The sequence below is a fragment of the Bos indicus genome, chromosome 13 (genome assembly GCF_029378745.1).
Source record: "Bos indicus isolate NIAB-ARS_2022 breed Sahiwal x Tharparkar chromosome 13, NIAB-ARS_B.indTharparkar_mat_pri_1.0, whole genome shotgun sequence".
In the NCBI taxonomy this organism is placed as follows: domain Eukaryota; kingdom Metazoa; phylum Chordata; class Mammalia; order Artiodactyla; family Bovidae; genus Bos; species Bos indicus.
The window spans coordinates 32,754,864-32,780,740 of NC_091772.1; the positions used below are offsets into that span (position 1 = coordinate 32,754,864).

The following is a 25,877-nucleotide window of genomic DNA, read 5'->3' on the forward strand; positions in this document are numbered from 1 at the left end:
ACACCACATCTTCTTTATCCATCTGTCAATGAACATTTAAGTTGCTTCTGTATCTTGGCAATTATAAATAGTGCTGCTATGAACATTGGAGTACATGTACCCTTTTGAACTTACACTGTTGGTGGGAAAAGTAAATTGGTACAGCCACTATGGAAAACAGTATGGAGGTTCCTTAAGAAACTAAAATAGAGCTACCATATGATCAGCAATCCCTCTTCTGGGCATATATTCAGAGAAAAACATGGTTGTCACCTTACCTCTAAAATATATCCAAAATCCTGCTGCTGCTACTGCTATGTCACTTCAGTCATGTCCAACTCTGTGTGACCCCATAGACGGCAGCCTACCCGGCTTCTCTGTCCCTGGCATTCTCCAGGCAAGAGTACTGGAGTGGGGTGCCATTTCCTTCCAATGCATGAAAGTGAAAAGTGAAAGTGAAGTCGCTCAGTCGTATCCGACTCTTTGTGACCCCATGGACTACAGCCTATCAGGCTTCTCTGTCCATGGGATTTTCCAGGCAAGAGTACTGGAGTGGGGTACCAATGCCTTCTCCAACCCAAAATCCTACCACTTTTCAATGTTTTCCCCCACAAATACTTTCAGACCAAGCCCCTGTTCCTCACCTGAACTATTGCAATAGTTTCAAAAATGCTATAAGACTTAGCTCCTGGGCGTCTTCATACAGCAGACAGAAAGCCACTTGTAAGATGTAAATCAAATCGTGTGTCCTTTTCAAAGCTCACCAATGGCTTCTGTTTGCAACTGGAATAAAATCCAGTCCTTACACTGACCTGAAGATCCTAAATGATCAAGCCTCTGGGTGCTCACAGGGCTCCAACCACAGGTACTGTCTTGCTCTTCCTCCTGTAGGTCCAGGACACTCCCTCTCCAGATGTTTGCCTGGATCTTTCCCCCCAGGTGGTCACATGTCTCACTCTTCGGCTCAAAGTTCATCTTTCTAAAAGGGTTTCCCTGACCAACTTATATATAATAGAAACTTACACCTCCACTATTCTTCTTTATCTCTCTTCACACAATTCAGAAAAAATGCATATTGACACTTCTTAACATTTGTTTTCATTTCCATTGCCTGCCTGAATCCATGAAAGCTGAAGTTGTGAGTTGTTCACTGGTATATCTCCACTGTCTGAAATGGGGCTTGATTCACAGAAGGTGCTTAGAGATATTTTTTGAGTGAATGGAAAAGTCCAACAAATTCTTATTATTTGCCCAGCAAATAATTGGAAATAGCAATTAAGTCTTAGCTTAGGCTGGTAACCCCAATTAATTTTGTCTTTCCCCAAGGCCTTATTCTTCAACATCAGCTTTGCATTTCTTCCCTAATCTTTCTCTTTGAATATTTTTTACTTATGTTGGGAAACTTAACCCTAGACTGTTGTCTCGCCAATTGTCTTAATGGATTCAATTTTTCCTCTGTTTTTTCATGAATGTGTCAAATTTTCTGTTTTTTAAAATTTCCCATTACCAGTTAATTTCTACCTGTCCTCTATATTTTAATATAAATAATTATCTTTTTGCATTTATTTTCTCTGAAGGGATTTTTTTCCTCACTAAATTTGTTTTGTATATTATTCTTGGTCCTTTGACTTTAGCCTGGTGTTTTCAATGTCAAGGAATATTTCAGGGTATTTATTCATTCACTTATCTAACCAAAAAACCAACTATTAAAACCCTATTATGTACTCACAGCATAATTTGAAAAGGACCCAACAGTAGTAAAAATATCAGTTTATTTTCACAGATGAGCTTAGTAGAAAACAGAAAGTTTGGCAATCTGGGAGAATATTTCCATGAAATTCTCAGCAAACTCTTAACAGAGCCTGCACAAAATTTGACTCTAAAAGTGTTATTTTCTTACTTTGTTTCTAAATGGAAAAATTTGGATTTTATGGAGCTATCCAAAGTCCTGTTTAGTGACTATCTACAGAATTTTGGCTGCCCCTTGGACCAGTTAGCACTTCTTCTTAGCTCACACACCCAGGAGGTACCCAGTAATCTTCCGGAACCAAATGGGGCCTCCCAGAGCAATCCTTTCATCTTCTGAAGTAATTAAATTAATCTGGAAGCACTCAGTTTCATATTAGGGTAGAAAAGAATAATACTACATGCTTTCCTTTGAAAAGCACATTAAAGCTTAAAAAAAAAAAAAAAAAAAAAGCCCATTAGTAAAACTATAAAATACAGACTTCCCTGATGGTCCAGTGGTTAAGACCACACTTGCAGTGCAGGGGGTATGGGTTTGATCCCTGGTTGGGGAACCAAGATCCCACATGGTGCACCTCTTAGCCAAAAAAAAAAAGTTAAAAAAAAAGAAAAGGAAACGTATAAAATAGAAAATGAACCCAAGGTGATATTAATGCCTAATATAGTAGTCTGTGTTTTAGAGAACTTGCTAAGTGATTTTGGGCATTTATTATCATATAGACTTGTTAGTAATTTCAAATGTAGTTCATTTCTCCTAAAATGCGGACAGCCAAATACTTTGCTGTGCCTTTTCTAGCTTCTGTCTAATCCTCCAAAAACAGTCTTAAAGAAACGTGAAAATTGGCCAATTTAATGGCATGCTGCAAGGCCGTTACTGTTTGAGTGTTAACACATTTTTTTGAACTAGTCCTTCGGGCCTGTCTGCCCTCGGTTTTAGCTCATCATTTTTGAAGTTGTCTGGTCTAAATGTGGAAAGGCTTCAGCAACCTAAGCCTTACTTTTGGACAAACTAAAGATTAAATATATCCAGATGGTTGTGAGCATCATATAGCCACACTGTAGTTGAGTGTAGAATGAAAAACACAGCAAATTCCTTTTGAACTTGGGCTTCTTCTGTTACCATCTCCGCATCTCTGCTCTCTGAAGCCCTCATCGAAAGACCCAACATCACACAGGCATAAGCTCCAATTCCCTCCCAGGTCTGTTCTTATTTCCCGAGTATACATCTGCTGAAACCACTTTCTTTTTCCTGTTATCTGAAATGTTTCTATGAAAATGAAGGGGGTTAGAAGAAAAGCCATTTGCTTTAACTACAACTGCAAATGGAGATGGGGTAGGCTTGTCTTTTTTTTTTTTTTTTTTGGTGGCTGCACCACGTAGCCTGCGGATCTTAGTTCTCCAGGGATCAAACTTGTGCCCCCTGCAGTGGAACACAGTCTTAACCACTGCGCCACTAGGGAAGTCCCGGGGTGACCTTGTCTTAAGTGTTTTTCTCTTTCATTATACTGAATACACCCAGCTTGATTACTCAATCTGTGTTGAACAAGCTTCTTAAAATCAGTCTTAAGATCATTGTCATTTAATTTTTATCAGAAGGTCATCAGTCAATGAGAAATAGTATTCAGTGGATTTGTTTGAAGGACAGAGTCCATCACTGTTGGAAACTCTGGAGGCCTAGTATTTGGGGTCAAGAGCTTTGGAGTTCAACAGATCTGGGTTCAAATTTTTACTGCTTATGTGTTGTAGGGCCTAATCTCTGAAGTCTGTTTCCTCATTTTTAATTTAAGGATAAATAATAATGATACCTTCTTCAAGTTGATATGAGGAGTAAAGGAATAATGCGTCCTAACGTCCACATCAGTAGATGTTAAGTCTTTTGGTTATTGCTCTTGTTGATACTCAGGGATCAAGCCATATCTGTACAGAGTTAGGTGTCTTGGCCTGCTCATTCTCCCCTGACTCCCCCAGAGTATTTTATTGAATTCCCTGTGGTGTGGGACTTAGTTTCCAGCCCAGGTCAGTCTAAGAAGCAACTCTTTACCGCCCATAGTGGCATTTCCCCTTAAGGGTGCCCCCAGGAGTGCTGTTTATCACTTTCCACAATTCTCCTTTTCATGGGGACCTCCAGGAGAATTCAGGGTTCCATGTCAGTGCCAAGCAGAGACATCCTTCTGAGCATTTGGTTTATTTTAAGCTCATGGACAGTAAATTACATAACTGACCGAGTTTCCCTTCTTGAGTTGGCTGCTGGAAAGCTTAGACCCAAATGTATGGCTCATTTGTCGGCAGTGCATTGGTTATTATGGGATGCATTTTGTGTCCTTTGCTTTATTGTTTTACTTTTTTATTCTCTCTTCTCTTTCAAGCAAATTAAATGTTATTTTACAATTTATTCTTATAAGTTGCCTAAACTAACTGCTGAAGCAAGGTGAGGCATACATAGATAGAAAAATACAGAAAGAAAGAATGTGGAGTCATTCAGTCATGTCCGGCTCTTTACGACCCCATGGACTACGTGTAACCTACCAGGCTCCTCTGTCCATGGGATTTTCCAGGCAAGAATACTGGAGTGGGTTGCCATTTCCTTTTCTAAGACAGAAAAAATAGATACAGATATATAAATAAGGCTTCTAGTAAGTGAGCCTGTATAAATGGCTTAGAGCTTGTCTATCTAAAATATGTTTAATTTTTGTCAGAAGATACTTGTTCTATCAAATGAATTTTCCAGTGGGTAAAATTTCAGATTTTGCATGAAAGAGAAAGGAACAAGTTCAAAGATGGGAAAGTTTTGCATGAAGGTAAGTTTGATTTGGGAAGCCAGTAGGGGAACCACTGAGCTCTTGATGGAGAAATGTCTTGTATGATTGGATTAGTTAATTAGCTTATTCATTGTGTACAACCCCAGGGTCAGCTTATAAAATGAATTTTTAACCTTTCATAGAGAGCATAAGACCATGAGCTCAGAAGCCAAACTCCTGGTAGAAGTCCTGGCTCTGTCATTTCCTTGGGTAATTGACTTAACTTCATTGTGCCTCAGTTTCTTTGTTTACTTTATGACAAGTAAGGTATTTTAAAAATTTTTACACATGGATTATATATCTGTCCAAGAATTCTCAAATCTATGAGTGTTTCATGGCAACTTCAGAGAAAATGTGTGTTTTCTTTCTTGGTCTTTCCAAACAAACAGAAAAGCAAAATAGTTTCTGTGAAATATTTTATTGTGCTAGCATTATAGATTTGTTTGTGAAATGTGACACCATAAATAGTGTGTCTTGCCTTTTTCCACCCAAAATATTAGTGTTAGTCACTCAGTGATGTCCGACTCTTTGCAACCCCACGGACTGTAGCCTGCCAGGCTCCTCTGTCTATGAAATTTTCCAGGCAAGAACACTGGAGGTAGCCATTTGCTTCTCCAGGGAATCTTCCTGACCCAGGGATTGAACCTGGATCTCCCACATTGCAGGCAAGTTCTTCAATATCTGAGCCACCAGGGAAGCCCCTTTCTACCCAAAGGTCAGTGGTTTCTTTTTCACATATGTATTGTATTTCCTTAGAGCTATAATGAGTGAAAGGAATGGATGCAATGTATTCTCTGCAAAAATAGTGTCATATGGAAAAATTTAACACACAAACATTCTTGGCTGTTCTCCCTCTTCTTCCTTGATGCCTCTACCTCTTATACTAAAGAGAATATATCTTGCCTATTCAGCATTGAAAGAAAGTAAAGAGCTACAGAAATTAAGCAAATCTACCAAATATGAGGCTGGGGCAGGCAGGTTGAGGGAGAAAGAATCTGGAAACTGGCAGCTGGGAAGGGGGTTTTTTGGTGTGTCTGTTTGTGTCCAGAATTGAAGGCAGCCTCATCAGGGGCTTTAGGGTAGAAGGGAATTAGGGAGGGAAGGAAAGGGATTTTTTGAGAAATGTTGCAGGAGGGTATAGGATTCTCTCTAATGTTCACTCTGAGCTATGCAATGAAAAATTGACTTTTGGATGTTCAATTGATTTTTGTTGTTGGATTGTACTTCTTTCAGTAGGATTGAACTACAAGAGATCTGAGTTTTATTAGGGTTACATAGTTTTCTCACAGTCTTGAATTGCACCTGTGTATTCTAACTTTGTAACACAAACTATGCTTTAAACTTGTCATTTAAGTTCGTTGCACATTTCATGTTTATTCATTTTAAAAGTATGACTTCATCTCCTCCAATTACTTTGCATGGAGTTATTTTATTTACTTCCGCCCTTCTCTGTAAAATGAGTAGAATAAGCAAATGATGATGCTGTCTTTACTGGGAAGAAATGCCTTGTTGTTGGTCTGAAAAACCACAACAAACACTCAGAAAGAACAGCACATAAAAAGAGAACCCAGACACCTTGGTGAGAAATAGAAAGAAAGAAGTTTCAGTCTGTAGAAATTGGAATAAATTACAGGGGTGCGTTTTGGTGGCTAAAAGAGTCAAGTCCAGTGTAAATGCAAGATAGAGATAGAGACTAGATAGAGACTCTGCTCAGGATGCTAAAGAGAGGATTGGCCAAGAAAAGGAGCAAACTGGGACTGACCTGAAAATAAAGATGTATCATGGATTGCCCTAGCAGAAGCTGCGCTTCACAATGGATGGTAGTATCAAGAATGGAAAGAATTGGGCCACAAGTATCTTTTCCACTGGGCTTCTTTTTTCCATTTTCTGTACCTGTCTTTGTCGCCCAAATATCTCATAGATTCCTCCTCTTACCTTACCTACCACCTCCACCACCAGGGACAAGGCATTGTTATCTTTCACATGCATGATTACAGCAGCTTCTTAGCTGGTCTCCATTTCTTCTCTGGACATCTTTCCATCTAGTTTCAGCTCCATTACCAATGTGTGTTTTAATTTTTATTTATCTATAAATTTATTTTGGCAGTGCTGGATCTTTGCTGCTGCTAGTGGGCTTTCTCTAGGTGCAGCAAATGGGAGCTACTCTCTAGCTGGCGGTTCACGGGCTTCTCATTGCGGTAGCTTCTCATTGCAGAGCAAGGGCTCTAGGCTGCAGGGGCTTCAGTAACTGCAGCACATGGGCTCAGTAGTTGCGGCACGCAGGCTCTAGGGTGCAAGGGCTTTAGGAGCTGTAGTGCACAGGCTTAGTTGCCCCACAGCATGTGAAATCTTCCCGGACCAGGGATGGAGCCTGTGTCCCCTGCATTGGCGGGTGGATTCTCAACCACCCGACCACCAGGGAAGTCCACCAAGGTGTGTTTAAATGATGCTCATGCCTGTCGACTGTATGAATAGAATCCCACTGCTCTTAATGTAAAGGTGAAAATCCTCAGCTCACATCTCCTGATGTGGCCATCATCTATCTCTCCATCCTCATTTTGCCCCAGTCTCCCTCTTAGTTTGTTCTCCAGCTGTTTACAGGTAGCATCTCCCTTCTGACACAAAGACCTTTGTCAATAATGTTCCTTCCATTGGACAGGGCTACTCTGACCCCTTCCCCTGCCTCAGCCCTGCTCCATTTGGTTAATTCCTTTCTAGCTTCAGACAGCTGCATCATAGCTCTTCTTCAGGGAAGTTTCCTGCCTCGTTTGATTCTAGAGGGTGTCTGCTCGCTCTACATTTTCATAGTATTCTGTACTTTCAGAGAACTTACTGGTGCCTAATTATGTTTACCTGATTATGGACTCAACTTGTCTTTCTCCCTCCCTGTAGTCCAAGACCACAATTACTTCACTGGTCTTTTTATCCACTAAGACCAAAGCAAACACTCACACATGGCGAATAGCACTCCCTTGGTGTTGTTGACTGAATGGATGAATGTAGATGTTGGGCTTCTTTTTTTGTTTCTGTTTTTAACTGAAATTAGTGGATAACCCGGATTGGGACAAAAAAATCTGAAAAAGTAATATATATAACCAAGTCACTTTGCTGTGCATCTGAAACTAACACAATATTAACACAAATATTGTGTAAACTAACACAATACACTTCAATTTAAAAAATAAATATTAAAAATTTTTTAATTAAAAAAAATAGTGGAGAAGTTTTTGGTGCCCTTAAGAACCTCCAGACTCTGCGGGACTTCACCTTCCAATGCATGAGGTATGGGTTTGATCCCAGGTTGAGGAGCCAGGATCCCACTTGCCTCATGGCTGAAAAAAGAGAGATAAAACAAAAGCAATATTAAAATGGATTCAGTAAAAACTTTAAAATGGTCCACGTTAAAAAAAATAAAACATGCTAGATTCTGAATGGTTGCAGTTATAACAACAACATAGTCTGAAGGAAGAGTTCACTGAGTACGTATATGGGCTGCAGTCTCTGGTGAGAAGAGGGCCATTCATTTCCTGAAACCAGAGCCACAGAAGAGTCATAAGCACTCAGACAGCATCAGCCCCAACAAGTAAGCTTCAGCTCCTCTCTGAAAGCTTCTCCAGATACAGTTTCATTCATTGTCATCAAAGAGTTTCTCCAAAGCATCACTTTATCCTATTGGACACCCTCTGTGTACTTTATCCCTTGTAACCACTAGTAATGGAGAAAGTGATCAGTAAATAAACTTGAATCCTCATCCTTTATAAAGACTGCCCAGAAGTAAATCTCTTAGAACTTTTCAAATTCCTGACCTTGACATCCTAGGCATTCCTTTGCAGTTCTATTGAATGAGTTGTTTATGTCATTCTACCTCTTGTTGTCACTTTTTAATACTTTACTTTTAATATATCTCACGTTTAACAACCTAGCAAATTTAACAGTTCATTAGGTTTGTGGTTTGGCTACATGAACCCAATAGCTAGTTTTATTGACCTGATTTGATTTAATTATTTAGTAGACAGACATTTAGGGCAGACAACCACAGTAGTTCAATAACTTATTTTCTCACTAATAGAGAGTGATCGACTAGTTTTTACAGCCAAACAGGATGGAGCTTTTTTTATTTCCTATTTCTTAATAGAACCACGGAAAATTTCATACTGAAAGGCTTTGATGGTTCTGTGTGATAAAGTGTAAACTCCTTGCTGTGATGTTCAAAGACATCCACGGTCTCACCCCAGCTCAATCTCCTGTTCCAGTCTCCTGATGAGACTGCCTTCTTGTCACTTGTTCCCACTCCCATTCCCTCACCTCCTCCACAATCTGTGGATTAAGCATTTATTCCAGAAACTCTTTGAGGTACTAGTTGGCCAAAAAGTTCGTTAGAATTTTCCTATAATATCTTATGGAAAAACCTGAAGGAACTTCTTGTCCAATCCAATACTTTTAAAATACAGGTTTAGCATCTATGGCTGGGGTCTTAAACAGTATAAGCAGATCTCACTCTATTGCGCTTCACAGATACGGCATTTTTGATAAATTGAAGGTCTGTGGCAGGCCTGCAGGTCTATTGGTGCCATTTTCCCAACAGCATTTACTTTGTGTCTTGGTGGTCCCATCTGGGTAATTCTCACATTATTGCAGACTTTTTCTTTATTATTCTACCTGGTATGGTGATCTGTGGTCAGCACTCCTTGATGTTGTGACTGACTCAGTGAAGGCTCAGATGAAAGTTAACTTTCTTTAGCAGTAAAGTATTTTAAGGTATGTACATTGTCTTATTAGACATAATGCTATTCACACTTAATAGACTACAGTATAGTATAAGCATACCTTTATATGCACTAGGAAACCAACAAACTCCTGGGACTCACTTTGCTATCTCAGCCATTTTATCGCAGTGATCGGGAAGTGAACTCTGTATCTCTGAGGTCTGCCTGCATAGGGTTTGGTTCTCTTTTATGTGCTGTATAGCCCAGGAAACTTATGGGAAAAGAATCTGAAAGAGAATAGGCATCTGTGTATGTATAACTGAATAACTTTGCTGTATATCTGAAACTCACACAACATTGTAAATCACTTACACTCCTCTATAAAATAAAAATATGTACCAAATGAACCTATGAAACAGACAGAATCACGAATATAGACAACAGACTGGTGGTTGCCAAGGAAGAGAGGGTTACCGGAGGGGTGGACTGGGATGTTGGGGTTAGCAGATGTAAGCTTTTGTATGTAGGATGGATAAACAACGAGGTCTGACTGCATAGCACAGGAACTCTATTCAATATCCTATGATAAAACCTGTTCAAAATCTTATGAAAATAATATAAAAAAGAATGTATGTGTGCGTGTATATATATATATATATATATATATATCTGAATCACTTTGCTGTACATTAGAAATTAGCACAACACTGTAAATGAACTATAAGTGTTAGTCATTCACTCGTGTCCGCCCCTTTGTGACCCCGTGAACTGTAGCCCACCAGGCTCCTCTGTCCATGGAATTCTCCAGGCAAGAATACTGGAGTGGATTGCCATTCCCTTCTCCAGGGGATCTTCCCAACCCAGGAATCGAACCTGGGTTACCTGTTTTGCAGGCCGATTTTTTACCTTCTGAGCCACCAGGGAAGTCCAAGAATACTGGAGTGGGTTGCCATGCCCTTCTCTAAGGGGACCTTCCCAACCCAGGGATCGAACCCAGGTCTCCTGCATTGAAGGCGGATTCTTTACCATCTGAGCCACCAGGGAAGCTAAATGAACTATACTTCAATTTTAAAATTTGTTAAAAAGGTAATAATGGAATGATAAAAACAAACGAAAGAGTCCAAATGTAAGCGACATAGGGCTGGTTTGCCAGCTGCACTGCGCTAGGGACACGGGCTTTCTGTCTTGTTGCTCTTCTCTTCTAAACATGAAGTATCCTTTAATGTAGGCAGATGTCCCAGCTCCCAGCAGTTTACCTCCATTCAAGACAGCAAGAAAGGGAGAACAAGAAAAGGGAAGGCATTAAGTTTCGGCACGTGTTATTTCTGCTCCTACCCCACTGAACACAAGCTGGTTACCTGGTCAGCCGTACCAAACTGTGAAAACAATTTCTCTGGCATAGCCCAGGAGCCTCAGGTCCATTTCTATTGCCCAGGATGAAGTAAAGAATTCATGATGAGTGGACTCCAAATATCCATCATACCTAATATGTCTGTGTTACCACACTAAGTGTTAGGGATGGAGAGATGAATAAGGAGTGAGCTTAGTAGAGAGAACCCAGTTCAGTTGGAGAGATTTGGGGTAAATCTCTGTTGTCTGAATGTATCATAAATATTGAATCTGTATACATTCTTCTTTACATCCTATACAAACAAGATTTATTCTGTATATATTCTGTACATAATCTGTGGTTTTGCATTTTCTGCTCCCTTGCCTGGATTCTTTCAGCCCCCATTTTCCACTGGATGCAGTTTTACCCACTCTGCAAAGAGTAGCCCAGTGGGACTTCCCTGGATGCCCAGAGGTTATGACTTCACCCTCCAATGCAGGGGGTGCAGGTTCAATCCTTGGTTGGGGAGCTAAGATTCCATGTGTCTCCTGGCCATAACACCAAAACATAAAATAGAAGCAATATTGTAACAAGTTCAATAAAGACTTAAAAAAATGGTATACATCCCAAAAAAATCTTAAAAAAGAAAAAAAGAATACCCCACCTTTGCTAATAAGCCTTCAGTGTTCCTTCCAGGGATAAATAAGGGTTGTGTTGTTGGTATTCCCATAGCACTCAGATGCTGTGTTCTCTTTTCCTGTCTTTGTTATCAGTGGGCAGTATTTTGTTTATTTTCTATCTGTGGCACCTAGGACTGCTGCTACTGCTAAGTTGCTTCAGTCGTGTCCGACTCTGTGCGACCCCATAGACAGCAGCCCACCAGGCTCCCCCATCCCTGGGATTCTCCAGGCAAGAACACTGGAGTGGGTTGCCATTTCCTTCTCCAATGCATGAAAGTGAAAAGTGAAAGTGAAGTCGCTCAGTCGTGTCCGACCCTTAGCATGGACTTCAGCCTACCAAGCTCCTCGGTCCATGGGATTTTCCAGGCAAGAGTACTGGAGTGGGGTGCCATTGCCTTCTCCAGGCACCTAGGACAGTGCCAAGCAAGTATTAGTAGAGGTGCTCTATCAATGTTTCCCAACTTAGATTAGGGTTTGGCCTCCTCTTGTGGATTCTAGAATGGCAAAATGAGTGGTATCTCTAATGAACTGTGGATCTCTCTCATATTGTGTATAATAATATCATAGTGGATAGGAAGTTAAGTGAATGCCAAATTAGATTCATGGAAGAGATCAAGTTTCCAGTGTTTTCCTCTCATTCTAACTTTGAGTTTGTTTTTTATTTTTATTCATTTATTCTAGTAAATATGTACTGGTTGAGGATGATACAGGGTCCTTAGAAAAGGCTGAAATTCAAATGATACATTCTCTTATATTACTTAGTATTTTTCTCACTAAAGTTGATTTCAAAAACTAGAGTGATATCCTACCTTCTGTAAATCTGTCTTATGTGTTCCAGAAAATGTTGCATTTTTTTTTTCTAGGACTTACTTCAAAATGCAATGTGCAACATGATTCAAAAATTTTATTTTACTTTGGGCTCCTGATATATTCACAAAAGGAACTTTATTGTCTGTCTGTAGTCTACTGATGTATTCCCAAAAGGAACTTCATTGTCTGTAGTCCATCCATGATTCCCTTTTGAATCTTCAGCTATATGGAGGATTAATCAGTACAAGATAAAACCACAGAATTTTTGCAAACTTTTTCAATTGTATAAATTACTAGCTATTTAAAATATGATTGCTTATGCTACTTATAAACAAGAGGCTTCCCTGGTGGCACAGATGATAAAGCGTCTGCCTGCAATGTGAGAGACCTGGGTTTGATCCCTGGGTTGGGAAGATCCCCTGGAGAAGGAAATGGCAACCCACTCCAGTACCCTTGCCTGGAAAATTCCATAGATAGAGGAGCTTGGTAGGCTACAGTCCATGGGGTCGCAAACAGTTGGACAGGACTGAGCAGCTTCACTTTCACTTTCATTTATAAACAAAACACTTGACCATTTGGAGCCTCAGGTCTTCATTAGTCAAATAAAAACATTGAACTAAGGCAGGTTTTTTCAACTCAAGGGTACAAATAATAATAATAGAGTTGTTACTTTATATCCTCCTCATCATCATCATAGCATAGACTACAAATAATAATAGAGTTGTTACTTTAAATCATAGGTTTTCAGGAAAGAACGATAAAATGTTGAGAATTAATAGGCTTGCACATTCCATCTGCCTGAAGAGCTTAATGGTGAGGGATCTTAATTTGTGACATGAAATAGTTAAATATCTTCTCAAGTGGTAACAGTATATGAAGTGACATGGGTGTGGGAGTGAATGTGCATCGACAGCTGTGGCTACATGAATCATGGCTTATCAGAATGGTTGATATCATATAAATTAACAGTTTAATCCCCAAATGCCATAATCATTCGTCTTTTCAGGTGTGACATGTACAAGGACTTTTAGAAAGAATGTTGCGATTGACTCCTTGTCTGCAAACTGTGTCTTTAGAAAAAAGATGTAAATTACAGTTTAGGAGGAATATTCATTTGTGAGATCACGGGCTTGGAAGGCAGGCTTATTGGGTTTCTCGTATCTAAATCATAGGTGATATACTAGCTAATTAATTAATTAGCTCTGACTCAGATCAGTTTTGCTTACCAGAGTTACATTTATTTAACGGGCTTTCACGTAGAAAATGAGCATTTTGGCAGTGAGGAAAAAAAAGCACAAAAATCTGTGTAGCTGTAGTGGTTGACTGTGTTGGGTCCTGAAGTCACTCCTTCCTACGGTTCATGTGAAGCACGTACTGCAAGACGAAGCATCTGACAATTTGGAGGGTGGTTGTGTAGTCCTGGGAATCCGGAGTGAATTAAAGTCTAGACTGTAATTTTTCAGGGGAAAGGGAGGAGGGAGAAGTCGCAGACCAGATATGCCCAAAGTGATACAGAGGCAACACTGAAGCAGGGATGCTGCTGCCAATCTGTGCGTGGGGAGGAAGGCAATCATGGCAGAGCAGCCGCGGGAGCAGCCGCGTTCTCCGAGGCAGTCACATAAACACCATCAGGAGTAGGCCTCCTCTTGCAAAAAAGCAGGATCCTGCAGGCTTGTGAGATGCAAAGGTTCTCTGCTGTTTGAAAAGCTCCCCAGTTGAGAATGGCTACTGTCAAAACGTTGCCAAGAAACTCTGATGATCCGGACAGTCACAAGTGTAAGTTAGCAAGAGTCATTTCAGGAAAATAAATGATACTTTGGGTAGATTTCTGGTCAGTTTCTTCCCTGAAGAAGAAGAGATCGGATTCCCTGAAAAAAGAAAAAAAAATTAGGGAAAAACAAAGTTTGGGCATGCTTGCAAAAACAGTGGTGTCTTTAGAAACTACCTAGGAGGCAGAAGCTAAGTTTTGATTTGCCCATGCTTCTTACCTGGGAGTGGAAGGTGGGGAGAAATGGACAGTGGCTCTGATGAGAAGAGGAGGCACAGTGCAGCTCGGTGAAACCACACGCTGACTGCGTTCTGCACGGCTCTTCATGCAGTGCTGTGGGCTGGTGCATCGGAGGCGAGCACGGGTGTCCTATGTAAGTTTCTATTGCTGTAAATTGCAGCTAGGGGCTGAAAATACTATCCGTGTCTGTCTGGTGCATGTTGCCTCTTTCAGATGTTTTTAATCCCTGTGCTGAGGATCAGCCAGAGAATCAATCATTTGTACAATGAGTTTTCCAGCCACCTGAGGTCTATGAGATTCTGAGATTTTTTCCGGAGATTTTTTTTTTTTTAATGTATCTTTCATGCCGGGTTACTTTGATAAGGTCGGAAATAGCTTGCACTGGGATTGCTTGGGAAGTGTATTTTCTCAGAGGTCTGTATCAGTTCAAACCAGTTGATATTCTCTTTTACGTAGAGTAGTGCTGTTTTCATCTTTGAATGATGGCATGAAAAAAAATCTTTTTAGGGAGAGATACCACGGAGTTTGTCAAATTAAAGATAGCCACAGAAGCTCCTTTTAAATCCTGTTTTGAACAGCTTTAGAAAAAGAGTAGATGATAATTATTTGATGCATGACACAGCTGTTGCAGTTACGCCAGCATTTACAGCAGCTTTATCATTCTGTGACTCTTTCACTGAAATAGCCCTTATTTCATGGACCTGCTGTGTTTTGCAAAATGGCTGTCTGAGTATTAAATTCTACAAGGCAGGCTTACACAAACACTGAAGTATCACTACTTAAAATAATTGGATGCTAATTGAAAGATGCAGTGCAGTATGCTAGCCGACAAGCTCAGAGGAAGTGCTGGCTTTATTTCCAGCCTCCTTTTGCATTGCGTGTGGCTACTTGATTTTCGGGGAGTGATGTGAAAGGCAACAAGAGGTTTATGCAGGCTGGACAAACTGCGGTGCTAACACTGATCTGAGATTCCTGGCTGCAAAACAAATAGGAAATCGACAAAGAGCTCATCAATACTTAAGGGCAGAGTGTAAAGAAATCTGTGACCTTGGAAAATTGGCCACTATGAGAGAGATATGTGACACGGCCAGGACAAACAAGGTCAAAATCTGATATGATCAACCTAATAAAGTTATTAGAGACCAGGGCTGTGAAAGGGATAGTTGTATTCCTATCAGATCTTAAAGAGAATATTCAATTTTATTCAATAGTAAAAGCTTACGAAGTCTCTTAAAGGTTTTTGTGCCGGTTATCTATTCAGGGTCATTTGTCATTTGGACTCAACAGTTGACATGTAAGGAATAAATGTAGTAGTAGTGCCAGCAAGATTTTTAAAGATGACATCTGCAGGAATGATTTTTCCCAACAGCAAGATTAATTGCTTTTAAATAGGATTTGGAAATAAGTATTAGAAAGTTTTTAAGGTATAAAATTATCCACATAAAGAAAATCTTGAAATTAAAGATAGACATCATTTGAAATTTAAAATCCGTATTTTTATAGACTCATGAAGATTGACAATTCCTTAGTTTCATGTATTTCTGTTTGTTCTTATATAATGAATGAGAAGAAATCTGTGAATATGTAGCCTTCTCACTAGAGGAATTCTGAAAGAATCTGAAAGCCTCAAACAAAATAGTCATTTTTCTTACCCAGCTTATTTTTGTCCTTTTTCTGACATCATGTAAATAAATAGAAGAGACAGCATAAACCGTATCTTCTGGGGTCTTTACTGAAAGGTTAGAGATTTGGTTCATCTGCTAATTTTCAAACTTTTTTTACCCTATATTTTGGTGAAGGAGCCACAAAATATACAGCACAAATATACCTCGAAGATTAAAGAAATTCATATACCTTGGTCACTAGAAACAAGTTTTCCTTTATTTTAGACCATTTCTCTCTTAGGAACTCTAACCTGTAACCCACTTGCTGCTATTCTAGCCTCTTTTCTCTGGCAGTTTAATGTATGGATTGTCGTTTTCTTTATAGATAGTCAACCCAGCGCTGTAGTATGTTAAATCTGAAACATATTTCATTTTCCTTGGAGGAAAAGGACTCTTCATGTATGTATCTGACCATGAGACTTCTCACTTGCCTGCCAAGCAGACAACGTGTGGAGTCGGGAAGCTGCTCATTGAATAAACAGGTGGGCAGCAGGGCGAAGGACACACAAACCCATGGGCAGCAGGAGTGATGAGGCCTCGTCCACTAAGTGGACTGTCCTGGTGGCCTTTCGCTAATATATTATCAATTTAGTGGGATGATGACTTAGACCATGCCAGTATTAAATTCCAACTAAAGCTTTGGCATTAAGTATGTGTGTATATGTAAAAATACATATATTAGGTATAATGGATAATTCAGTCATTTGTATAATTCGGTTATTAGTATAATGTGTTTGTATGTGTATCTCAATCCTCCACTACTTCTTATACCTTATTTTAGTATGACAGTTTTCTCAAGGACTCCTCCTAGTCTCACATCTCAGAAAGAATATGAACGTTCTATGGGTTTTGAATAAAGTTACATACATTTGCTATAGTCCTTTGTTTCTAGGTTTCTCCCTTCCACAGCTATCACCTTTATTAGAAGCCCTCTCCTAACTTGTGTAATGTTGTCTTCATATTCAAAAATTGTCCAGTGAATGCCCTGTAGTCTGTGGCCCCTCTCCTTCTCTGTAAGACTTGGTGCATATGCCTCTTTTTGACATTATTGAGTATTTGAACTCATGATCAAGTCTTCAAGATTTTATTTATACTGAACAATCATTCTTTTAGATCCCAGCTCCGTAGCTCAGACGTAATTCCTACTTTTATCTCAGCTGTCCTTCTATTGTTATTTTATTAAATGACAACAAAATCTGTCAGCTGAATAAATACTCTTAAATATAAAAAGATATAGAAGCCTCGTAAGTTGAGTGTGCATCTCGTACAACACTTCTAAAATATGGACATTTGCATGCTTTGGGGGAGCAGAGATTGACACTGACTCTTTTGGGGTAGACTCTATTGAAGTGTAGCTTCCATGCAGAAAAGTGCAGAAATCTTAAGTGTCAAATCTGGTGAAAGTTCCCAAAGTGAACAACTTTGTGTAACAACAGCAGAATCAAGAATCCAAGTACTGTCAGAACCCTTATCCAATCCCCCCCTCGCCAGTCAGCTCCCCATTCCTCCACAGTACCCTCTAATCTGGCTTCCAGCATCATGGAAGCTGTTTTCCTGTTTCCAGATTTTATATAAATGGACTTATTTCATCTCTACTCTTGTTTGGTTTGGTTAATGTCATTCATCCTTCTCTTGGGAGATTAACCCATATGGTTGCATATAGTTACATCTGTTTCCTGCTACTCCTACTGGCTGTATAGTATTCCATTGTGTGACTAGACCATAATATAATGACCCATAACTACTGTTGAGAGGCATTCAGGTATTTTCCAGTTTGGGGCTGTTGTAAATACTGCTGTTATAAAAATTTGTGACATATTCTTTTATTGATGTTTACATATACACTTCTGTCAAGTATAAATCTAGGAATAAAATTGCCAAGTCATAGGGCATATACATATATTCAGCTTAAGTCAGTACTGGGGAAGAGCTTTCCAAAGTGGTTGAAACAATTTACACTCTTAGCACCAGTGTCTCACCCAAACCTGAAGTTGTCTTTTAGTCAACAAGTGCCCCCATACATGGCTTGACTTGGTATTTCTCTGATGACTATTGAAATCAAGCACCTTCTTGTATATTTATTGACCAGGGGAATAGCTTCTTCTGTAAAGTACCTGTTTGAATCTCTTGATTCTTTTTCTATTAGGTTCTCTGTCTTTTGAGGCTTGTTTGTTTGAAAAAGAACTGACAAAAGGAAAAGGAACTGATGGTTAGCATAATACAATGACTAGTGACAACGTGGTAGATTCAGACAGAATTAAACTGTGGAATCAAATCGACCTGGGTTTGATTATTAATGTCATCGTTTATTTACTGTGTAATAGTGGGGAGGGTTTTTTTTTTTTTCTGAGTTTTAGCTTTCTCATCTGTCTATTTGGGAAAATAGGGCAAGCTTGAAGGTTTTTTTTCATTTTACAGTTAAATGTTGTTTGTCAGCTCCTAGCGTGTTGTCTGCTCCACAGTTGTTCTTCAGACTCTGCAAGCCACAGTGAAATGAGATCATGAGTTGGAGGGACTATAGGAAGAGAGCAGGAGGGGATGGTAGGGAGGAAAATGGCAGATAATTGCTCATTTTAAAATGGAAGTGCAGTTGATTTACAATATTATGTTAGTTTCAGGCATACAACATAGTGATTCAGTATTTTTATAGATTATACTTCATAGATTTATTATAAAATGTGGTCTGTATCCCCTGTGCTGTATAATATATCCTTGTAGCTTATTTATACGTAGTCATTTGTACCTCCCTAATCCCTACTCTTATTTCCCCTCCCCACTCCCCTCTCCCCATTGGTAGCCACTAGTTGGTTCTCATACCTGTAAGTTCCTTCCTGCTTTGTCATATTCACTTATTTCATTTTTTTAGATTCCATATGTACGTGATAACATACAGTCTTTGTCTTTCTCTGTCTGACATTTCACTGAGCACAACACCTTCCAAGTTCATCCGTGTTGTTGCAAAAGACAAAACTTCATGTCTTAGTAATATTCCACTGTGTGTGTGCATCTTCTTTATCTAACAAAATACCTGGAGCCCTATCATTTCATTTGATGTTAAAACAAGCTTTAAGAGTACAAAAAAACAAGGCAAGTGATAACACCATTTTATAGATGGGAAAACTTCCAATGAGAGAAGAAACTGTATTGCCACAAGCCCTGGAGTCTGATAGGGGCCAAGCTGAGATTCAAACTGAAGTTTATTTTTCTTCCATGTACCACATTTTGGGCATCTCGTTTGGAGTGTGGTTGTAACTTAAACATAATGGGATTATAATTCTATTTAATTAACACTAAATTTTATAGTGCTTTTGAGTATAAAACCCAGTTATCACTGAACTTGAGAAGTACCGAAGTTCAAGGAATAAAGATTTCTGCTTAGCAGAATTGTAGGTAATGTATTTTTTAATAGAGGTTTTCTTACAATTCATACTTTTTCCAAATTATCCTAATTTTCTTATTAGGGAAAATAAATTTAAGCTAAAAACTTATTATATATGTTCTGGAAATGTGTTTTTATGGCAGAAAGACTTTTTAAAGAGTTTCTAGAGGCATCAGTTTTTTTCCCCAACAAATAAAGGAATAAAGTTCATATGCATAGAAATTTTAATAGAGATGTATATATCTACATCAGTTCAGTTCAGTTCAGTCGCTCAGTCGTGTCCGACTCTGCGACCCCATGAATCACAGCACGCCAGGCCTCCCTGTCCATCACCAACTCCCAGAGTTCACTCAGACTCATGTCCATCGAGTCAGTGATGCCATCTACATACATATATATTATATGCATATTTATATATTGTATATCTTAAATAATGTAGTCCTTTTCCAGCTATGTTTTAAGATGTCCTTGAAGGGTACTTCTTGACTTTTAAGACCTTTAAAAGTCAAATTTATGCATATTTTGCCTGACCTACTCTTAAAGGTATTTTCTCAAGATTTCTCAAGATTTGGGACTACATGTGTTTTTAATAGTTTTTAATTTGGGCCATATTAAAATCCTTAATTCGATCCCTCAAATTTGTCAAGTGCTGTTAATCCTAAAAATATTTTTAATTCATACTCATTTTTCTGGAATGTGAAAATATTCTTAAGATGATGGATGCTTATATCAGAGCAGTAGACCTCAGCTTCAGAAATGACAACCATGAGTATTTAAAATATTTCACAGTTAAAATGCTACTTGACGACTTCAGTTTTTCAGAGCTTTAAATTTTGCTTTAATTATAAGCTTTGGTACATGGGGACATTTTATTAATAGAAAATGAGAAAGATGAGCAGGCCTATAAATGTTAAGGAGCACAGAGGGGGGAGATGAAATTAAGTTAGCAGTTTGCAACCTTTGGGTGTGTTCTGAAAATAAGCTTGTTGATGAATTTTCAGAGACGTGGGATCCTCTAAGTTGCTTTTGAGTCTTCTCAGCTCATTTCGTTATCACTCACTGCTTTTCTTCCCACTGGAGAGGCAGTTTTGATTGTGAACTTATTTTTAGGAAGATAACATTTAAATTTTTTCAGTTATTTTGAGGTATATATTTGACAAAATTATGAGATATTTTAAGGGTACCTTGTAATGATTTGATAAATGAATAAATCATGAAAGGATTCCACCCATCTAGTTAATGAACACATCATCCATCACATATTTATCTTTATTCTTTCTTTCTTTTTGATGGGAATATTCAAGTTCCACTCTTTTGGCAGATTTCAATTCTACAAGACAGTGTTATCAACTCAAGACACTATGTCATTTATTAGATCCACAGATTTTATTCATCTCAGAGCTGAAAATTTGTACCTTTTTACCAATCTTTCCCTATTTCCCCCAACCTCCAGACCCTGGCAACCACTTTACTATTTCTCTGTTCCTATGAGTTTTTTACTTCTTTTTTCAACTCTACAAGTAAGTGATACCTTGTAGTATTTGTTCTCTGACTTATTTCAGTTAACATAATGCCCTCAAGATCCAACTATGTTGTCACAAATGACAAGATTTCCTTCTTTTTCATGGCTGAATAATACTTTATTGTGTGAGTGTTTGTATGTGAAGTGAAAGTCACTCAGTCTTGTCTTACTCTTTGCAACCCCATGAACTATACATTCCATGGAATTCTCCAGGCTACCCAGGGAAAGGGTAGCCTTTCCCTTCTCCAAGGATCAACCCAGGAATCAAACTGGGGTCTCCTGCATTGCAGGCGGATTCTTTACCAACTGAGCCATCAGGGAAGCCCTGTGTGTATGTATACCAATTCTTAATTATCCAGTGGTGGGTGTGTGTAGACACACACACTCACATACACATACACATATATCAGTTCAGTTCAGTTGCTCAGTCGTGTCTGACTCTTTTGAGACCCCATGGACTGCAGCATGCCAGGCTTCCCTGTCCATCACCAACTCCCGGAGCTTACTCAAACTCATGTCCATTGAGTCAGTGATGCCATCCAACCATCTCATCCTCTGTTGTCCCCTTCTCCTCCTGCCCCTAGTCCCTCCTAGCATCAGAGTCTTTTCCAGTGAGTCAACTCTTCGCATGAGGTGGCCAAAGTATTGGAGTTTCAGTTTTAGCATCAGTCCTTCCAAAGAACACCCAGGACTGATTTTCTTGAGGATGGACTGGTTGGATCTCCTTGCAGTCCAAGGGACTCTAAAGAGTCTTCTCCAACACCACAGTTCAAAAGCATCAATTCTTCAGTGCTCAGCTTTCTTTATAATCCAAATATCATATCTGTACATGACTACTGGAAAAAATAGTATCTTTGACTAGACGGACCACATACATACACACATATATATATATATATACACACACACACATATATATATTTCCCACATCTTGATCTATTCATCCATTGATGGACACTTAGGCTGTTTCCTGTCTTCCCTACTGTGAATAATGCAGTAAACATGGGAGCAGGAAGATGTGCTTTATTTTTTTTTTAATTTTATTTTATTTTTAAACTTTACAAATTGTATTAGTTTTGCCAAATATCAAAATGAATCTGCCACAGGTATACATGTGTTCCCCATCCTGAACCCTCCTCCCTCCTCCCTCCCCATACCATCCCTCTGGGTCATCCCAGTGCACTAGCCCCAAGCATCCAGTATCATGCCTCGAACCTGGACTGGCAACTCGTTTGATAAATGATATTATACATGTTTCAATGCCATTCTCCCAAATCTTCCCACCCTCTCCCTCTGCAACAGAGTCCATAAGACTGTTCTATACATCAGTGTCTCTTTTGCTGTCTCATACACAGGGTTATTGTTAGCATCTTTCTAAATTCCATATATATGCATGAGTATACTGTATTGGTGTTTTTCTTTCTGGCTTACTTCACTCTGTATAATAGGCTCCAGTTTCATCCACCTCACTAGAACTGATTCAAATGTATTCTTCTTAATGGCTGAGTAATACTCCATTGTGTGTATGTACCACAGCTTTCTTATCCATTCATCTGCTGATGGACATCTAGGTTGCTTCCATGTCCTGACTATTATAAAGAGTGCTGTGATGAACACTGGGGTACACGTGTCTCTTTCCCTTCTGGTTTCCTCAGTGTGTATGCCCAGCAGTGGGATTGCTGGATCATAAGGCAGTTCTATTTCCAGTTTTTTAAGGAATCTCCACACTGTTCTCCATAGTGGCTGTACTAGTTTGCATTCCCACCAACAGTGTAAGAGGGTTCCCTTTTCTCCACACCCTCTCCAGCATTTATTGCTTGTAGACTTTTGGATCACAGCCATTCTGACTGGCGTGAAATGGTACCTCATAGTGGTTTTGATTTGCATTTCTCTGATAATGAGTGATGTTGAGCATCTTTTCATGTGTTTGTTAGCCATCTGTATGTCTTCTTTGGAGAACTGTCTATTTAGTTCTTTGGCCCATTTTTTGATTGGGTCATTTATTTTTCTGGAGTTGAGCTGTAGGAGTTGCTTGTATATTTTTGAGATTAGTTGTTTGTCAGTTGCTTCATTTACTATTATTTTCTCCCATTCTGAAGGCTGTCTTTTCACCTTGCTAATAGTTTCCTTTGATGTGCAGAAGCTTTTAAGTTTAATTAGGTCCCATTTGTTTATTTTTGCTTTTATTTCCAATATCCTGGGAGGTGGGTCATAAAGGATCCTGCTGTGATGTATGTCAGAGAGTGTTTTGTCTATGTTCTCCTCTAGGAATTTTATAGTTTCTGGTCTTATGTTTAGATCTTTAATCCATTTTGAGTTTATTTTTGTGTATGGTGTTAGAAAGTGTTCTAGTTTCATTCTTTTACAAGTAGTTGACCAGATTTCCCAGCACCACTTGTTAAAAAGATTGTCTTTAATCCATTGTATATTCTTGCCTCCTTTGTCAAAGATAAGGTGTCCATATGTGTGTGGATTTATCTCTGGGCTTTCTATTTTGTTCCATTGATCAATATTTCTGTCTTTGTGCCAGTACCATACTGTCTTGATAACTGTGGCTTTGTACTAGAGCCTGAAGTCAGGTAGCTTGATTCCTTCAGTTCCATTCTTCTTTCTCAAGATAGCTTTGGCTATTCGAGGTTTTTTGTATTTCCATACAAATTGTGAAATTATTTGTTCTAGCTCTGTGAAGAATACCGTTGGTAGCTTGATAGGGATTGCATTGAATCTATAAATTGCTTTGGGTAGTATACTCATTTTCACTATATTGATTCTTCCAATCCATGAACATGGTATATTTCTCCATCTATTAGTGTCCTCTTTGATTTCTTTCACCAGTGTTTTATAGTTTTCTATGTATAGGTCTTTAGTTTCTCTAGGTAGATATATTCCTAAGTATTTTATTCTTTCCGTTGCAATAGTGAATGGAATTGTTTCCTTAATTTCTCTTTCAGTCTTCTCATTATTAGTGTATAGGAATGCAAGGGATTTCTGTGTGTTGATTTTATATCCTGCAACTTTACTATAATCATTGATTAGTTCTAGTAATTTTCTGGTGGAGTCTTTAGGGTTTTCTATGTAGAGGATCATGTCATGGAAGATGTGCTTTAACATATGTGTGACAGACTGGAGCATGGGCACAGAGTCTGTACATTGTAGGCCTTTGGGCAAGTCACTCCATCACCCTGTGCCTCTATTTCCCTTTCTGTTAATAAGGAGTAACTGCAGAACCTTACCCATAGGTTGACTGTAAACATTACATGAGTTAGACAATAAAAATACTTGGCACGGAATAAGTGCTTAATTGTAAACTGTTTTAGTTATTGTCATGCCCCCTCCCCCTGCATCTGAGCACTACTTCTCCTGGGGTAAGAAAGTTGTAGAGAAAGAGCCATCACTTTGGGAAGGATGAGTTCATTGTTTTAAAGAAGCCTCTGTAAAGTTTATCTTATGACCAGGAGCTGTGGTCATCATCATCCACCCGTTCATTCATGAAGCAATTATTCAGTGCCTGCTCTTTGCTGAGGACTATCCTGAAAGCTCAAAATACAGGAGAGGAATTGAATCCCTAATCCCCTACTTCAGGAAGGCCTAGCCTAATGCTAGAGTTAAAGGAGTTTATGAGAACACTAAAGATGTGTTTGACCTAACAAGAATATCCAACAGTAGGAAAACAAATGACTTACCGTGTGTACAGGAATAATAACAGCATTAAAGAGAAAGTTGGATCTGTATAGACCAATAGAGAAGGAGGTCTACATTCTGAGAATATGTTACGTACAAATTAAGTTGCAGAGCATTGTACATAGTATAATCATGTGCTCTATACATGTGTTTATGTCTATATGGGTATTTGAGTTTATGTCTTTATAAGTATTTGTGTTTATGTCTATCTGAGCACTGAGGAATTGATACTTTCAAATTGTGGTGCTGGAGAAGATTCTTGAGAGTCCCTTAGACTGCAAGGAGATCAAACCACTCAATCCTAAAGGAAATCAACCCTGAATATTCATTGAAAGGACTGATGCTGAAGCTGAAGCTCCAATATTTTGGCCACCTGATGTGAAGAGCCAACTCATTGGAAAAGACCCTGATGCTGGGAAAGATTGAAGGCAACAGGAGAAGAGGGTGGCAGAGGATGAAATGGTTAGATAGCATCTTTGACTCAATGGACATGAGTTTGAACAAACTCTGGGAGATAGTGGAGGACAGAGGAGCCTGGCATGCTGCAATCCATGGCATTGCAAAGAGCTGGACATGACTTAGCAACTGAACAACAACAACTATATGGGTTTTTGTTTCTGTTTGTATGGTATTTGTGTTCATGTCTGTATGGGCATTTGTGTTTACGTTTATATCAGTGTTTGTGTTTATGTCTATTTGGGTGTTTGTATTTATGTCTATTTGAGCATTACTTTACCAGCGTGTGAGATGAGTACAATTGTGCGGTAGTTTGAGCATTCTTTGACATTGCCTTTCTTTGGGATTGGGATGAAAACTGACCTTTTCCAGTCCTGTGGCCACTGCTGAGTTTTCCAAATTTGCTGGCATATTGAGTGCAGCACTTTCACAGCATCATCTTTCAGGATTTGGAATAGCTCAACTGGAATTCCATCACCTCCACTAGCTTTGTTCATAGTGATGCTTTCTAAGGCCCACTTGACTTCACATTCCAGGATGTCTGGCTCTAGGTCAGTGATCACACCATCGTGATTATCTGGGTCGTGAAGATCTTTTTTGTACAGTTCTTCTGTGTATTCTTGCCATCTCTTCTTAATATCTTCTGCTTCTGTTAGGTCCATACCATTTCTGTCCTTTATCGAGCCCATCTTTGCATGAAATGTTCCTTTGGGATCTCTGATTTTCTTGAAGAGATCCCTAGTCTTTCCCATTCTGTTGTTTTCCTCTATTTCTTTGCATTGATCGCTGAAGAAGGCTTTCTTATCTCTTCTTGCTATTCTTTGGAACTCTGCATTCAGATGTTTATATCTTTCCTTTTCTCCTTTGCTTTTCACTTCTCTTCTTTTCACAGCTATTTGTAAGGCCTCCCCAGACAGCCATTTTGCTTTTTTGCATTTCTTTTCCATGGGGATGGTCTTGATCCCTGTCTCCTGTAGAATGTCACGAACCTCATTCCATAGTTCATCAGGCACTCTGTCTACCAGATCTAGGCCCTTAAATCTATTTCTCACTTCCACTGTATAATCATAAGGGATTTGATTTAGGTCATACCTAAATGGTCTAGTGGTTTTCCCTAC

At 39.1% G+C, this 25,877-nt stretch overlaps 1 protein-coding gene across 4 annotated transcripts in view; it reads left to right on the forward strand.

Moving 5' to 3' along the window:
• CACNB2 (calcium voltage-gated channel auxiliary subunit beta 2) overlaps positions 1–25,877 on the forward strand; it is a 428,234-nt gene that overhangs the window by 129,355 nt on the left and 273,002 nt on the right. The window contains exon 1 of one of the 4 annotated variants that reach the window (XM_070800903.1): positions 1,529–14,190. The exons of the other annotated variants lie outside the window; for them this stretch is intronic. Coding sequence (XP_070657004.1) covers positions 14,143–14,190 — 48 coding nt within the window. The 5' untranslated portion in view covers positions 1,529–14,142. Of the gene's footprint in view, positions 1–1,528; positions 14,191–25,877 lie in introns of those variants that run through there. 4 annotated transcript variants of the gene reach the window in all.